The sequence below is a fragment of the Vigna angularis genome, chromosome 1, assembly GCF_016808095.1.
Source record: "Vigna angularis cultivar LongXiaoDou No.4 chromosome 1, ASM1680809v1, whole genome shotgun sequence".
Taxonomy (NCBI): Eukaryota; Viridiplantae; Streptophyta; class Magnoliopsida; order Fabales; family Fabaceae; genus Vigna; species Vigna angularis.
Window position 1 is genome coordinate 23,564,583 of NC_068970.1, and position 15,354 is coordinate 23,579,936.

The 15,354-nt window shown below is 33.5% G+C and overlaps 2 protein-coding genes and 1 long non-coding RNA gene across 3 annotated transcripts; 1 reads left to right on the forward strand and 2 right to left on the reverse strand.

The window, feature by feature from the left end:
- Positions 1–1,287: 1,287 nt before the first annotated feature.
- Positions 1,288–4,095, forward strand: LOC108333229 (galactan beta-1,4-galactosyltransferase GALS3). The gene is made up of 2 exons (XM_017568619.2): positions 1,288–2,708; positions 3,403–4,095. The coding sequence occupies exons 1-2, from the start codon at positions 1,534–1,536 to the stop codon at positions 3,746–3,748; spliced, it is 1,521 nt and encodes a 506-aa protein (XP_017424108.1). The 5' UTR covers positions 1,288–1,533; the 3' UTR covers positions 3,749–4,095.
- A 1,697-nt stretch (positions 4,096–5,792) lies between these two features.
- Positions 5,793–6,622, reverse strand: LOC128195050 (uncharacterized). Its single transcript, XR_008246616.1, has 3 exons — positions 6,321–6,622; positions 6,124–6,227; positions 5,793–5,952 (listed from the first exon to the last, which is right to left on the reverse strand). It is a non-coding gene; the product is annotated as an uncharacterized LOC128195050 (long non-coding RNA).
- A 7,033-nt stretch (positions 6,623–13,655) lies between these two features.
- On the reverse strand, positions 13,656–15,253 carry LOC108339966 (uncharacterized). The gene has a single exon (XM_017577200.2). It carries the CDS (start codon positions 14,940–14,942, stop codon positions 14,031–14,033), a length of 912 nt encoding a protein of 303 aa, XP_017432689.1. The 5' UTR covers positions 14,943–15,253; the 3' UTR covers positions 13,656–14,030.
- Between the last annotated feature and the right edge of the window lie 101 nt (positions 15,254–15,354).

Consider the following 15,354-nt stretch of genomic DNA (forward strand, 5'->3'; position numbering starts at 1 on the left):
TCATAAAGGAAGATAATGCGCCCCTACTTGTTGAGTGCTGCCCAGAGGAGGGACTTGTAGGAGAGACCAGAGGCTTTGAATGTGAGGGCGTAACATAAAGATGAGGGCTTTTGAGAGGGTGGTGAGCTTTGCAGAGGACATAGGCTTGGTTGATAATTTCAAGAGTTTTTGTAATGTAAATAACGTCATTAAGATTAATCATCATATCCACTATATTGCTCATTTTGGAACTCAGACTTTTATCACAATTTTGTCTTAAAAAAACATTTCAAAATTAAAGAAAGAATATGTATTTAAATTGTTGCTTTATCTCAACTTCTAAGCATGCTAGATGATTAGACATACTGGAACAAACCTCTTAAACCGGGGTTAACAAAACGAAGCTTTCAATTTTTATGTAAAATAAAAAAATTTATGTTTAAAATCTCATTTTCATTTTTACAAACAATACTAATATTTTGATCTCATATCTAATAAAATAATATTGTTAGGTCACCCACCAATACTCTTATTTCAAATTCATTTAAATAATATCATTATAATTAATATCGTATCCAATATATTGTTCACTTTCATTAGAATTAATATCGTATCCAATTGTTAACTTTAAATTGAAAAAATCTTGTTCTTCATAGTAAACCTTTTTCAAATTAAACCCATTTTATATCTTCATAAATAAGACTGACCTGTTTCAATGTTTTTTCTTCCTCACCTTGTATTACTTCAAAAGTCTCGTTTTTAGGGTAAAATAGGTTGAAAGCCTACTAATATAACAAGCATGAGTAGTCTCTCATTACAAAAACAAAAGGACTAAATTTGTTTTACTTTCAACAAAGGAATTACTTTTCTTTTTCTTTCTCTCTTTGTTATGGCCTTTTTTTTTTTCACTTTGGTACGTACTTATGAGGTGGGGGTTGATGCAACCGGTTACACACAACTTAATATATTGTTGTGTTAGTGTTATTTTTCTTAACTTATTGCACTTGGCCTAGTGCAACAATGATTGTTTAGTATGATCAACCAACAAGCAATTAATACAATTCTTTGAGAGAGACCAGTTGTAAAAAGATTATTTTTTTTAAAAAAAGTTCAATATATTATTAGTTTTAATTGATTTTACGTAGCTTAATTTCCTTTTCCTCTGTATTTTACAACGTCAAATTCATTCCTAGTTAATCTCCACTCCATCTTTCTGTTCTTCCGCATAAATCAAGTTAGATGAAGGGCGTAGTTTCAGTTCCCATACAACCCTCAATCATCACCAATCACATCATTTTATTTTCTATACCAAATCAGATTCAATTTCAATTCTAACTTCTCAACTCTCTGCACCTAAATCTTGAAACCAAACAAGATTCTCATTGTATAAGACAACACACACCCAACCCAAAACCAAAACCAACACAAAACTTTCTTCCCTTCATCATAACCCATCTTCTCTTCTCTCTCTTGTTCGAGAGAGAGAGAGAGAGAGAGAGAGAGAGAGAGAGAGAGAGAGAGAGAGAGAGAGCACGTGCATAACATAACACAGCAATGGCAATGGCAATGACAAGCAAAGAGAGAGAGAAAAAACTCTTCTTTGTTGGATCACTAGTGAACTACGCTGCAGAACTGAAGCTGCTTCTCACAACCGTCCTTCTCCTTTGCGGCGTCGCCACTCTCCTTCAGTTCCTCCCTTCACGTTTCACCATCTCATCCTCCGATCTCCGCCTCTGCATCTCAAGGGTCTCCCTACAATCCCCACCACCCTCTACACCACTTTCTTCACCCCCACCACCACTTCCCACACCCCCTCCACCACCCTCTTCCACCGCTCTCCTTCCCAACGCCACCATTAAGCGTGTCTTCAACACTTATGGCTCCGCAGCCTACAACTTCATCACCATGGGAGGATACCGAGGAGGACTCAACACCTTCGCCATCGTTGGCCTTTCTTCCAAGCCACTTCATGTTTATGGAAAACCCACCTACGAGTGTGAGTGGATCCCTCTACAAAACACCACCTCTTCTCCAAAACCCATCTCCACGAAGGGCTTAAAGTACCTCCCTGACTGGGGCTATGGTCATGTCTACACCGTAGTGGTTGTTAACTGCACCTTCAATGGCACAACCATCAATGCCGCCAACACTGGTGGCAAGTTGGTGCTCCATGCTTCCACCTCGGGAGCTGGTGACACCAACTTCAATGTCACTGACACAATAGAGGTTCTGGAAGAAGCGCCAGGGAGTTTTAATGCTTCACTCTTTTTGTCAAAGCCTAAGTACGACTACTTCTACTGTGGCTCTTCTCTCTACGGGAACTTGAACCCTCAGAGGGTGAGGGAGTGGATTGCTTACCACGTGAAGTTTTTTGGGCCAAGGTCGCATTTTGTTATTCATGATGCTGGTGGGGTGCACGAGGACGTGCTGGAGGTGCTGAAGCCGTGGATGGAACTGGGTTATGTGACGGTGCAGGATATTAGGGACCAAGAGAGGTTTGATGGGTATTATCATAACCAGTTCATGGTGGTGAATGATTGCTTGCATAGGTACAAGTTCATGGCCAAGTGGATGTTCTTTTTCGATGTCGATGAGTACATTTATGTTCCACCTAAGAGTACTATCAAGACAGTCCTCGACTCGCTCTCAGAATACGATCAATTCACCATTGAACAGATGCCCATGAGCGGCAAGATTTGCCTCTCTCAGGATTACGGCAAAACTCACAGGTACACTTTTGCATGCCATCATTCACAATTTTCTTTCTTCCTTTTGCTTCAATTAACTTAAACACTTCAGTCTTGCTTGATAAACTTGTACGCAACACAGGAGAAGAAAAAAAAATGGTAAAATGAATTGAGTTGTCCCGTAAGTGAAAATTAACTTAACTTTTATAAAAGTTCAATCATTTAGTGAATCTTTGCGTATTTTTCATATAAAGTAGCTGGTTGCTTTGTTAAATCTATGTTCCTTTACTGATATGGCTCAAACAATTGGGAGACTGAATTGGGTGGATCAATAAGTTTTGCTAACTATGAATTTGACTTTTGCTGTTCACCTGAAGTCATCGATTTGATGTCATTGTCCTTTCTTCTTTTGTTTTGATTCTCGTAATCATAGAGGATATTGAGTGGTTGGACACTGTTTATTTGTTATGTGGATGGAGGATAGGAGTTGCATTATTGTGGCCTGGATGCGTTTGGAAACATTTGCCCATCCCTTTAGCATTGATTCTGTTCTCTTTAGTGTAACAGGACAGGTGGAATAGTGGGGCTTGTTTGAACCTTGTTCTAGAGTATGATTTCTGCTTTATATAGGATGTCGTCTAATTGAACTTATCAACACTGTTTATTACCAAAATGTGGCCTTAATCATGGTTGTGTAATATGTGGTGTTTGACATGGTGTGATATGAACTTAACAGGAAATGGGGTTTTGAGAAGCTTGTGTATAGAGATTCAATCACAGGCATTCGTAGAGATCGAAAATATGCAGTGCAACCACGCAACCTGTATGCAACAGGGGTGCACATGTCACAGGATCTATCAGGAAAAACAACACACAAAACTGAAGGTAGAATCATGTACTTCCACTATCATGGAACGATATCAGAAAGAAGAGAATCATGTAAAATACTGGTAAACACGACACAAGTCACAAATGAAAAGATCCCTTATGTGTTGGACACCACATTGAGGGACATTGCTGGGGTAATCAAGAAATTTGAGCACAAGATGATTGGATCAAGTTTGAACAAGACAAAGCAATGACATACTTCAAATCTTCCTTTCTTTTTCTCTTCGTGGGGCTCTCCTAAAGAAATATGTCATTTAACTTGTGTCAGGATAGAAGAAGATTCACCCATTTCTTTTTCTAATATCTGTATTATAAATATAATTTTTTTAATTATTTGGTACACGGGTATACGATCTTGTAAGATTATTCTGGGTCCTTCGTTTGGTTATTTGAGTTTTTTCTATATGCTGTATTTTGTAAAAATTAATGAATAAAGATGAATGATTTAATAATGCTGTCGGTGAGGGGACCAGAGCATCCCCCAACTTAGGCGCCATCATATGAAAGTGTGACCAATGTGTTGTGTTGCTTTCTCATACTGCATCTTTCCCTTTTATTCTTCATCATTATTTTGGACCTTGCTTCTTCTTCAATCCTTGTTCCTCAGTAAATTTTGTTCAAAGAATACCTTTTATTTCTGGGAAAATGGGAATTTTTATGATGTTGTTTTAAGGATGTCTAGTTCCAAATATAGGTTTGAGTTTAAGGACTACTGAAAAAGTTAAACACTATGTAATATTATTCTAGAATTTTAAATTAGAAGTAGTGTAATTTTTTATAGACTATATGGTGGTAACAAATTTTTTTACTTGTTACATATGATTGATGAAAGAAAGACAAAAAGGACGAGTAGGTGGATGTCAATGAGATGAGTTCTCTTAATTTATATAGACATCAAAGAAAGTGGTCCCAGGACATGCCGAATCATTAGTTTGAAAACTGGTTTTGTTTTACACGATCGTTGTTTTTACTATTTGATAACTAAAAGAAATGTACCAAGAGAATCTCTAATTATCTAATCGTGTACCAAGAGCATCTATCACTATAAACTATGGTTTTGGGGTTGATTAAATATATTTAAAGCTATAACTTGTTAAAATATTTCTTTTAAAAAAATAAATAGGTATAACAAACACTCATTTAATTATTTAAGTATATTATTTTGATCCTGTGTCAACAGCAGCTTCGTCACGCTAATAAGAAAAAATTTTGGTTTTATAATTATTTAAAAGAATAAAAAAAAAGTATTTAAACTGTTTTAAATGTTAATTTTTTTAAATTATAAAACTATTAAACATGATAAAATAGTATATTAATATATTAAACATATGATAACAACATATATAATATTGTTTTAGGTACGAGGTTAAGTAGAGCTGTCAAATAAGCCCCATGATAGGGCTTGGCCCTAGCCCATATGGGTTGGGGCCAAAAAAGCCCACAAGGTAAAAAAAGTCCTTTATTTAAAAAGCCCACAGGGCTAAATAGCTCCAAAGCCCTATGGGTCAGGGCCAGCCTATGGGCCTTCCTTTTTACAAAATTTTATGTACAAAATTTTATGAAGAGAAAAAATGCTGGAATCAACAGGAATCTAGAAAGCACTGCAATGAGTAAAATAAGATTGCAAGTTTGTGCAGAATACACATCACGAAGAAGAAATAAATCAGCATTAGAAAAATAGAAACACAAAACAATTCTGCTAACCCATCATATCAATTCAAACACAGCAGATAATAACCACCTAGCTGTGACAAATGTTCTTGAATAGCCAAAGAAAATTTTTAAATGCTGAATCATTAAGTTGCTGTAACTACAGGTTGAGTAAACGCAGTAAGAACTGAAAAATTACATAAAGAACTTCGCCAAAAACGTTCCTGATCCATTGCATTTTCAGAAACCAGAAAAATGCAGGTAAACTGACAACAGAGTTCAGAACATCACGATATTTTTCTTTAAAAGATCAGGAATACCATTTGTAGTTGACTGTAAAACAACATCAGTGAACTCAAATTTCATACACAAATATATCCAAAAATAAATAAAAAAGATCAAACATTTGATAAATAAAACCATCAGTATTAGCTTTAACTATGAAATCTAGTGTTGATTTTGGACAGAGTCTGCCTATGCATATTCACATGACTTGCCATGTTTTTAAAATAAGTAAAAAGATCAAACACAATAAGCTTTTCACTTACATCAGATATTCATACTAGTTAATCATCACAACATTTAGTAACTAGAAAAAAATATTCAGCTCACAAGTAGATTATCAATGGTCTAATGATATCATAAACATCAAATTGCAATTAAACAAAAAAAAAAATATAAACCTTGCATATTTCTTTCCAAACAAGTTCCAATCTTCAGTAACTCCGGGCCCTTTGTTATGAAAAGCCTGAATTACATAGCGCTTAATTACTTGGTGAAAAAGCATTCCCTTAATGAAATTTGACATTACAAATCATATTGAAATCTAAACGACTAGCATTCTACAAAAATGATAAACAATAATTAAAATAATTAATAATTAGAAAGTAAATTAAAGTTATGGTGTCACCGAGTCTACCTGTGATCACTTTCACTCCCCACAATGTTGAAGACTTTCAACATCTTCTAAAAGTTTAGACTCATCAATTCCCTCATGATCAAAAATATCTTCAACAATTTCATCTATCACAAGCAATTGAAATACAATCAAACAACTAGTTTAGAATCAATAATTTAATGTAAAGTAATTTTTAAAATAATAACATATACACTTACCACTAGGATTTTCAGAAAATCCATATAGCCAATTTTGAGTACAAATCAACATTTGCACATGCTCAGGAAGAATGGAGCTTCTATATTTCGAAAGTACACGTCCACCTTTACTAAAAGCTGACTTTGATGCCACTGTAGTAATAGGAATACTAAACACATCTCGAGCCATTATAGACAATATGGCAAACTTTTTCTCATTAGTCTTCCAATATTTGAGCACATCAAAATCTTCACTGTCTTCATCATCATCTATTGTTGGTTCATCTAAATAAACATCTATCTCGTTCTTTCCAATGATAGATTTTGACTCATTCTGATACATTTTAAAATCCTACAATGCATTACATATTAATTATCAAAACAAAACTAGAAAAATTGGAAAAAAAATTGAACACTAGATATAAAACGCTTACCGAAATAATCCTTGATCTCTTAAACTTTTTCCCTTCAGTATTGGACTGAGACATCAAGATGGATTCAGTAGGTGATTGAGAAAGAGAAACACTAGAGGTAGAAAAGTTCTTTACATATTCTTTAAATAACCTCTTGAACTTCTCTAACACTTTCTTTGTTTTCTCTGCATAGGTTAGAGGATCCAATTTTTTATAACAATATGTTATAAAATCAACCTTTAGTCGTGGATCAAGAATAGCTCCAAAAGCTAACCCAATACTATACTCCTTCCAATACTTTTGAAACTTTTCTTTCATATTACAAGCCATGTCCTTCAAGATGACATCTTCATTCACCAAATTTTCTTCAATGATGAGCTGAATTTTCCAAATTTGCATAAAATACAAGTTTGAAGTGGGATAAGATGAACCAAACATCATGTTTGTAATCTCATAAAATGGTTCTAAGAATTGACATATTTTCTCTCCCCTATCCCATTCCTCAGAAGATGGAAAATTTTTATAATTTCTATCAACCACTTTGAGAATTTCAAAAGCTTCCTTATATTTGATTGCACTTTCAAGCATTAAATAGGTTGAATTCCACCTTGTAGTCACATCTAATCTCAAACCCATGCTCATATTTTTGCCAGCATCACTAACACATTCTTTGAATTTGAGAGTTCTTCCATCTGATGATTTAACATACTTAATACTCTCTCTAATACTATGGAGTGCTTTGTCAATCACCTTTAAACCATCTTGAACTATCAAATTAAGAGTATGAGCACAACATCGTACATGGAAAAACTCACCATCACATAATAAATTTCTATGAACACAAAGATGGCTTTTCAGAATGTCTTGCAAATTAGTATTGGCAGAAGCATTGTCTAGGGTAATTGAGAAAATTTTCTTATCAATACCCCATTGCTTTAGGCAACCAAACACAACACTTTCTAGTTCAACACCTGTATGTGGTGGTTTCATTCGACAGAAGTTAAGAATCTTACTTGTCAATTTCCAGTTTTCATCAACAAAGTGTGCAGTTAGGCAAATATATCCCTCAGAAGTAATTGCAGTCCAAACATCAGAGGTTAAACAAATTCTATTAGGAATCCTAGACATGATTTGTTTAACTTTATCCTTTTGTTCAATGTATTCCTTTTCCACATTTGATACAGTAGTGTTCCTACATTTCATGTCAACATTAGTATTAATGTATTTTATCCACTCTCTGATCCCTTCATATTCAACAAAATTATAAGGAAGGCTATGTTTAATTATGGCTCTCGCAAGTAACTTCCGATGAATCTTTTGATTGATTTTTCGTGTCCCAAACTTTCCTTCTTGATTCAGATCCACACCTAAGTTTGCAATACTTCTACATACATGGACATGTCGACTTAAATGTGATGTTCCATAATTGTTTTTAGTAACTGGGTTTTTTCCAACTTTGTAGCTATTACCACAATACTTACATGCAGCCTTTTCAATGCCATCCTCATCTTTTCCTATTTTTGTGAAAAAATTCCAAACATTTGAAATTTCCTTTTTATTGGTGGTAGCACTCTCAGATGGAGCAGGAGTTTCAGATGCAAGATCATCAACCAAAATCAAAGGGTTACTCTTATGGTGGTCCATATTTAAAAGCTATTGCACACAACTGCATAGATAAATGAAGAAATATTTTTAATAGGTTTTGGGCAAGTTCATTTCATTGCATCTTCTTTTTAAGGGATAAATGAACTAAAAGAGACAAAAAAGAGGCATCAATTGGGTCCAAGACTCTTGAAGCAACTATTGAAAAGACCTTATGCATCAATGACGGGAAGAGGGAGTGTACCCTCTGATATAACAATTGATGGAGATATGTATAATGTGTATAATTTTTATAAAGCTATCTATCTATCTATATAACACTTTTCTAACTAACTACATTTCTTCCCATTTTGTCAAAACTATCTTAATCTCCCTTATCACACCCATCTTAATCACACTTACCATATATACATACAAAACATAAACGAAAGAAAAATCATATAAGCATGCCAGAAAAAAAAAACAGTTGTGGAATTGATGCTGTCATCTTATTTAAAGGTCAAGAAAATGTTCATATATTCACAAAATCCACGTCTAATGTAACAAAAATATCTCTCTTTCACTTTCTTTTACATTTATCTATTCATCTTTTACAGCTTTTATTACAAAATATATATAAATGAAATAATATATGAAAGAACTGAAAAATCTTATTTTTGTTACTTAGTACGGTAGTCAATGAATTTGGCAAGGCATTCAAAATGGGAAAAGGGATGTAAAAGGGAAAAGGCATCCTTTGATGTCCTAAGTTTAGCCTTATCATGACGTACACAATAATTAGTAATATTTATTCTTTTTCTCCTTTTCCAACATTTATTCCACCAGACAAACCTTTTCCAACATCAATCTTTATCTATTTTCACTCACAGCTTGTACTTGCCAATTCATGTATAAGAAAACAAAATAAAAATAATTACATCACAAATACCATTTAAATTGAAACTGAATGCAAATAATATGTTTTTCCTAGATAAAGATATGAAGAGTCACTGAAACTGAAGCCAAGGGTGAGAACTTTGTATTTAAAAAATTATCAACTAAAGAATGGCTGAGAAAAACTAGTGACATGCAAAGTTTAATCCATCATTCATTCTAATAAACAGACTTGTAATTAGTGTTCAGACAAGTAAAGAAATTTAGCATATTTAAAACGCATAAAACAGAATACATAAACATATATTCCACCCATTTACTTACCTTTAAATTGAAATCAGATATTGGAGAAGTACCAATGTCGTTTGATAAAGCTGATTTGAAGTCTTCAAACGTCCAGGTTGAGACTAAGGTGATCTGAGATACATGATAAATCATATCCATCAGAAAATATTTGATTAGCAAAAACCACTAAAGAATAATGCATTACTTTCCCTCAAAAGCTCGAGTAGTGAAAAATTCATTACATATAATGATTGAATCCATTACTTTCCCCCAAAAGGGGCGTGAGAAATGAATTTTGGCTACCAATCAAGTGGAAAACCAAAAATCGACAAAAATAAAATAGAAAAAAAAAGAAGATTTACCGGAAGTGAAATCTGGAGGCGGTGATGTTGCGGTGATGAGATTCGGCGAGGTCTCAGCGGAAGAGAGCGTATATGTTCCAGTGATGAGATTCGTGAAGTTTTGGATCTTACTTGGTAGGGTGAGAAGAAGAATGTCGAACTGTTTCAGTGAAAACTTTCAATGAGAACGATGAAAGAAAGAGTACTTTGATTGGAAAAGGGGGCTCAACCCACCCTGAAGACGTCCCAACCCATTTTAGTCAGGGCTTTTGGGGGCTGGGGCTTTCAGAAAGCCCCCTGTTAAGTGGGCCACTAAAATGGGGCTTAATTCTAAATAGGGCCAGGGCTGACCCATGGGTGGTGGACTAAAATGACACCTCTATGGTTAAGGTTTCTTACTCAAAACATTTCAAGTTGTTCTAAAGGTTGGATGAATTCTTTAGTGGTCTTTCATCATTATTCGCTCTTTCTCCTTCTTGTTGAAGTTGTGTGGATGAGACGTTCAAGTCAGTAATATAACCTACTGGTTAGCACAACAAATGGTACTTATAATGTGGATAATTATCCTAAAGTTATATTTGGGATATTTATTTATAATAGATGTGATGAACCTTTATCTTTTATTGACTTAACGATGACCCAATCATATCTTAATATGCATTAGATACTTAATGAGTCATTACCACTAATAATATGACCATACTATTAGGTCATACTGCGCACAACCTAGGCCTAGCGGGATGATTTGGAAGGACGGTCTGGGTTGACGGCCTGGGAGGACAGTCTGGAAGGATGGCTTTGGTGAACGACCTGGAAGGACGATTTGAGTAGATGACCTAGAAGGACAGTCTGAATGGACGACTTAAAAGGATGACCAGAATAGACAACTTACATGGTGCTTAATTTTAAGGTAAAAAGTATTGTACACATAGGGATAACAGACCATATGATACAAATAACAACTCACCATCAAAAGTTAATCATTTTTATATTAGTACAAAATATTTACTCATTTTATTAATGAAAAAAGTTCATCAGAAGATCTCTCTAATCAGTTTAGCTGCCAAAGAATAAAAATACCATAGTTTCATTTTTGCTGTGTATGTGAAGAGGTTGTTGATAGCTAATATGTTAGTATTTGTAGAAATGTTCTTTAAATTTTGAAATCCGTCTAGTTTTAAATATGTAAGTATTCTTAATCTAATTATTTTGTTTAATCCACAATAATATATTAATCGTTATACATTTATGTTATTTTGAGATACTTTAAAACTATATTGATGTAAAGCATTTATTTTAAACATTTTTATACTTAAAAAAGAAAGGTTGATGAAACCCAGTTTTTTAATAGTAACTTATTAGAGTTAGTAGTTATACCTTATTTTTATAAAAAAAATTGTAAATTGATCATTATTGATGAAGACAAACACGGTGACTTAAATCTTTAAATTAGTAAAATATCACATTTTCTATAGGAGAAACCCGAATTATTTGTCATTAAAAAAAATGAAAGTTGTGGCTTAATTATATTAAATAAACCAAATTTGATTCGATAAATAAACTTTCTTACTTTTTTCTTCTTAATTTTCTTTTTGATTTTTTGTCGTGTATAAATGTGAAGTAAAATATATGATTTATGTGTCGAGGTTTAATGCTCTAGGAAGAGTTTTTAGATGATTTTTTTTTTCGTGGACCGTGCATGATGACCGACACATGCTGGTCGTTTTGATGGTGTTAAATGTTTTATTTTCTTTTATGTTATAATAGTAGAGAGAAAAGTGCATGTAATTAACTAGATTTACTTTGAAGATGATCCTAAATTACTTTATCTCTGACATCACTCTCAAAATTTGAGATGAATTAGCCATTATACAAACTGAATCTATGTTGTAAGCTTTAGGCATGACAGAACTTGTTGAATCCAAAATTAATGAGTCCAAACGCAGGTTTTCCCACTCACCTACCTTAAGCTTCCCAAAACCTAACCTTCCGACTTACCCCATAAAGAAACTCATTTTTACTCAACATGCATTTCCAGTTATTTTCTTTTATTGTTGGCTGAATATATCTCTAATGGGTTGATCTCGTTTCCTCGTTTTCTTGTTTTTATTTTACCCGTTGATTTTTTTCTTACACTACCATGGGGTTGTGTATGCATGAATGGCAATGAGATAAGTGGAGACGGGTTTCATTGTTCTATACTTATCCTTAAAAAAAATAAAATTCTATTTTTATATTTATACTCAATGGATATAACATTTTTATTTCATGCTTATTCTTATTGAGTAATAGATATATTTATATTTTCTTTTTTACTGTGTTTCAATATCAATTAATCAATTCTCATAAAAAAAAATAAAAGATCATGAAAAAAAAATGATTTTATCAAATACTCAATATAATAAAGATGTATTCTCATTTCTTTAATATCAAATATCTAGAAAGAAATTATAATTGCATGCATTTAAATATAAAATACCAAATAATATTTCATAAGAACCAATAAAGTCGATAAAATTAAAAAAATATTTTCAAAAAGTTATAAAAAAGAAACAAGTTCTCTTCCATGTTTAAAAGTATTTTAAAAAGAAATCTAAAAAAAAGTTTAAACTAAAAATAATTAAAATTTAAGTCATTTTTTGAACTTAAATGTATATTGGATGGTGATAAAATTACACTTTCCTTTTGGTTTACCAAGATTTTAATCATTTCACATGTTTACTTTGATTAAGAATTCAAAAGAAAAGGATTAGTATTTTGTAATAGGTCCCTTTAACTAACCTAACTATGGGATCAATCCTATGAGTTTATTTCCTAGTTCTTATTGAAAGAAAATATTTGTGAGATCGATAAAGACAATGATATCAGAGAAAAGAAGTCATTCTTTTTAAGAGAATGAGAATACAAAATGGACCGACAAATTGAGACAAAAGAGCGATTACAATATTGGCAAATTCCTTCTCTACCCTCTTCTGCTCCTTCGATGAACTTAATTATTGCTAAAAGTTCACTTCAATAAATAAGATTGTCAAAGACTTTTCGATTCACTAGCACATTGCTTCTTCTACATTTTTCTGACCTCAAGTTGAAAAAATTGACTAGAACAATAAATATAAAGATTTTCTATTAAAACGGGACGAGTTTGTACAATACTCACATGAAGGTTTTATTTGCCATCATTTGTAACGATAGAAAGAAACTTCCATGTTGATTTTTGATCAAAATTCCAAATTCATTCAGTCTCCAGTTGGGAATATCTTCTGATAATGCCACTTGAAGACTATGAACATTCAAAGACATATTATTTTAAAACGGAAGGTAGCATTCAAGTAAAATTAGCGCAAACCTATTATTTAAAATTAACCCTTTTACTTGAAACTAAATAGTTTCGATTGCATGAAAATCTCAATGTTATAATGTTTTAGAGAAAATACTCTTTACTTAGGAGACATAACTTGTTTTTAATATTAAATATGATTTTGGTCTGTGTACTAATCATCAAACTTAGTTTTTATTTTTTACTCTAAGAATTGATTTATTAATTATCTAACTTTAAAGTAAGGGATCTTTTTATAAACTTTGTGATAATAGAAAAATATCACTAAATGCTCAATTTAAATATAAATAATAACTAAAATCAAATAGTATGTGAACTTAGTCGTTTTATTAACTATCATAGTAAAAAATGTCACCAGATGTTATTTAAACATGAAGGACTAAAATCGCATATTTTCAAAATCGAGATAACTGAATTCATCAATTTGAAAGATTAATGAGCACAAAAACAAGTTTAAAAAAAGTACGGGACCAAAACATACTTTTCCTTGTTTTTTAATTAAAATAACATATATTGGTTATTCAGCCCAAACATGAGCATGTGTGATTGCACATACTATTTTCCATGACATGCTTTTATCTAAAACCCTGTGAGCTCGTTTTTGCATCATATTGTTGTTTTGATGTGAATTTGAAGGATAACATGGATCAAAACGACATCGAAACACACTCATTTCAAGAGATTATATGCCTCAAGTGACATATTAGAATATACATTTCGCATGATGAGAAGATTTTCTGAAAATTTTCCATTGAAAATCACCCATCAATATTCCACGCACGCTAAACACTAGTGATAGAAGTGACAGAACCAACTTGAAATAGAGTGAGAAGTTTCGTTATTTTTGTTAGCAACACTTTCCGCAGTAGAGACTCCATCTTCATGCACTTTGAGCTTCTAAGAAGGCTGTAAAATCCTCTCTGGCTTTGCTTAAAGGAGGAGTAATGCAGGATGCTGGAGAGGCGGGCTTTGATGTAGAAGATGATGTTGAAAACCGAAAATGTTGAGGTTTTGTAGAAGATCCAGTCTTAGGAAGCCCTTTAAGGTCCTTCTCAAAGACAAAAGCTGAGGCAACTGGGGCATGCACATCACTAGCACTGCATTTGATCAACTCCAATGGCAGATCAAAGTACGAGGAATTCATGGGGTCTGCTTCAATCTCATGAAACAGCGCAGAAGAAGCCCAAGAACCACACTCAAACTTTTCCAAAGAAACCGTCCTAGATATTACAGCACCTTCCATCACTGATCCTTCTTTTCTCATTTTAACAGGTTTTCCTTTCCCAAAGCCAGGAAGATACAGGCAAAGAGCACTGCACTTAAACCCCTCCTCTTCATATGCTTCCATATCCTTCCCACTCACAAGAATATCTCTGGTGGTTTCAGTTTTGGAGAAGCTGTTCTGATGAACACATTCAACTGCAATTGGTGTAGCCCACCAGAGATCAAATTCATCTGATGGTGCACGAGCTCTTCCCTCGCCACATGACTTGCTCCTCCTCAAGTGCATTTCTTGTAATTGGTTATGCTGATGCATGAGTGTTCTACCTTGGCATGGTGATTCTATGATCCTTTGTTTCAGTTTCTTCTTCATCAGATTTGAAGGTGTTGAGTTGGTTGAATTTGGAAGACTAAGGCTCGGAAATCTTGGCTTTGGGGATTGTAAAGATAGACTGTGCAAATCAGTGGCTGCCAACGTTGTACTAACATCATAATATTCTTTGTGAGACCCTACATCCACCACAATTTTTTCTTTATGGGCCGTCTCAGTGTTTGAGGTTTTGGCTTTCATGATCTTTGTTACTGGGAAATCACCTTCAGCTATCAGTGCAACGTCTGCTTCATCTTAAATTCATGTACTTTTGGAAGCCACGCGTTTTGATATTAGGTACTTTTGTATCAGGATCAAGAACTGGGATTGTCATGGACTTGTGGAGTGGGAGAACGTAGCGGAATTCAGTATTTGAATATAAAAAAAATGCACAGGACGTGAAGAGTGTGCAACATGTCCATCCATGTCTTAGTCGTGATGATCATGTTCTCTCTCTAATCAACATTAATTACATATTTTATAAAAATATGTTGATAAAACATGAGTCAGACATCCCAGAAAATCAGAATCTTAACATGCTGGCCTCTCTCAAATAGAAAGAAAGAAACCATGGGTGAGTGATGCACACAAAAGAACCTAGGTCAACAACCAC

Coding starts and splice junctions, on each gene's coding strand:
- LOC108333229 (XM_017568619.2), top strand. CDS start 1,534: ATGGCAATGGCAATGACAAGCAAAGAGAGAGAGAAAAAACTCTTCTTT. Junction 2,709..3,402: donor GATTACGGCAAAACTCACAG/GTACACTTTTGC, acceptor TGAACTTAACAG/GAAATGGGGTTTTGAGAAGC.
- LOC108339966 (XM_017577200.2), bottom strand. CDS start 14,942: ATGAAAGCCAAAACCTCAAACACTGAGACGGCCCATAAAGAAAAAATT.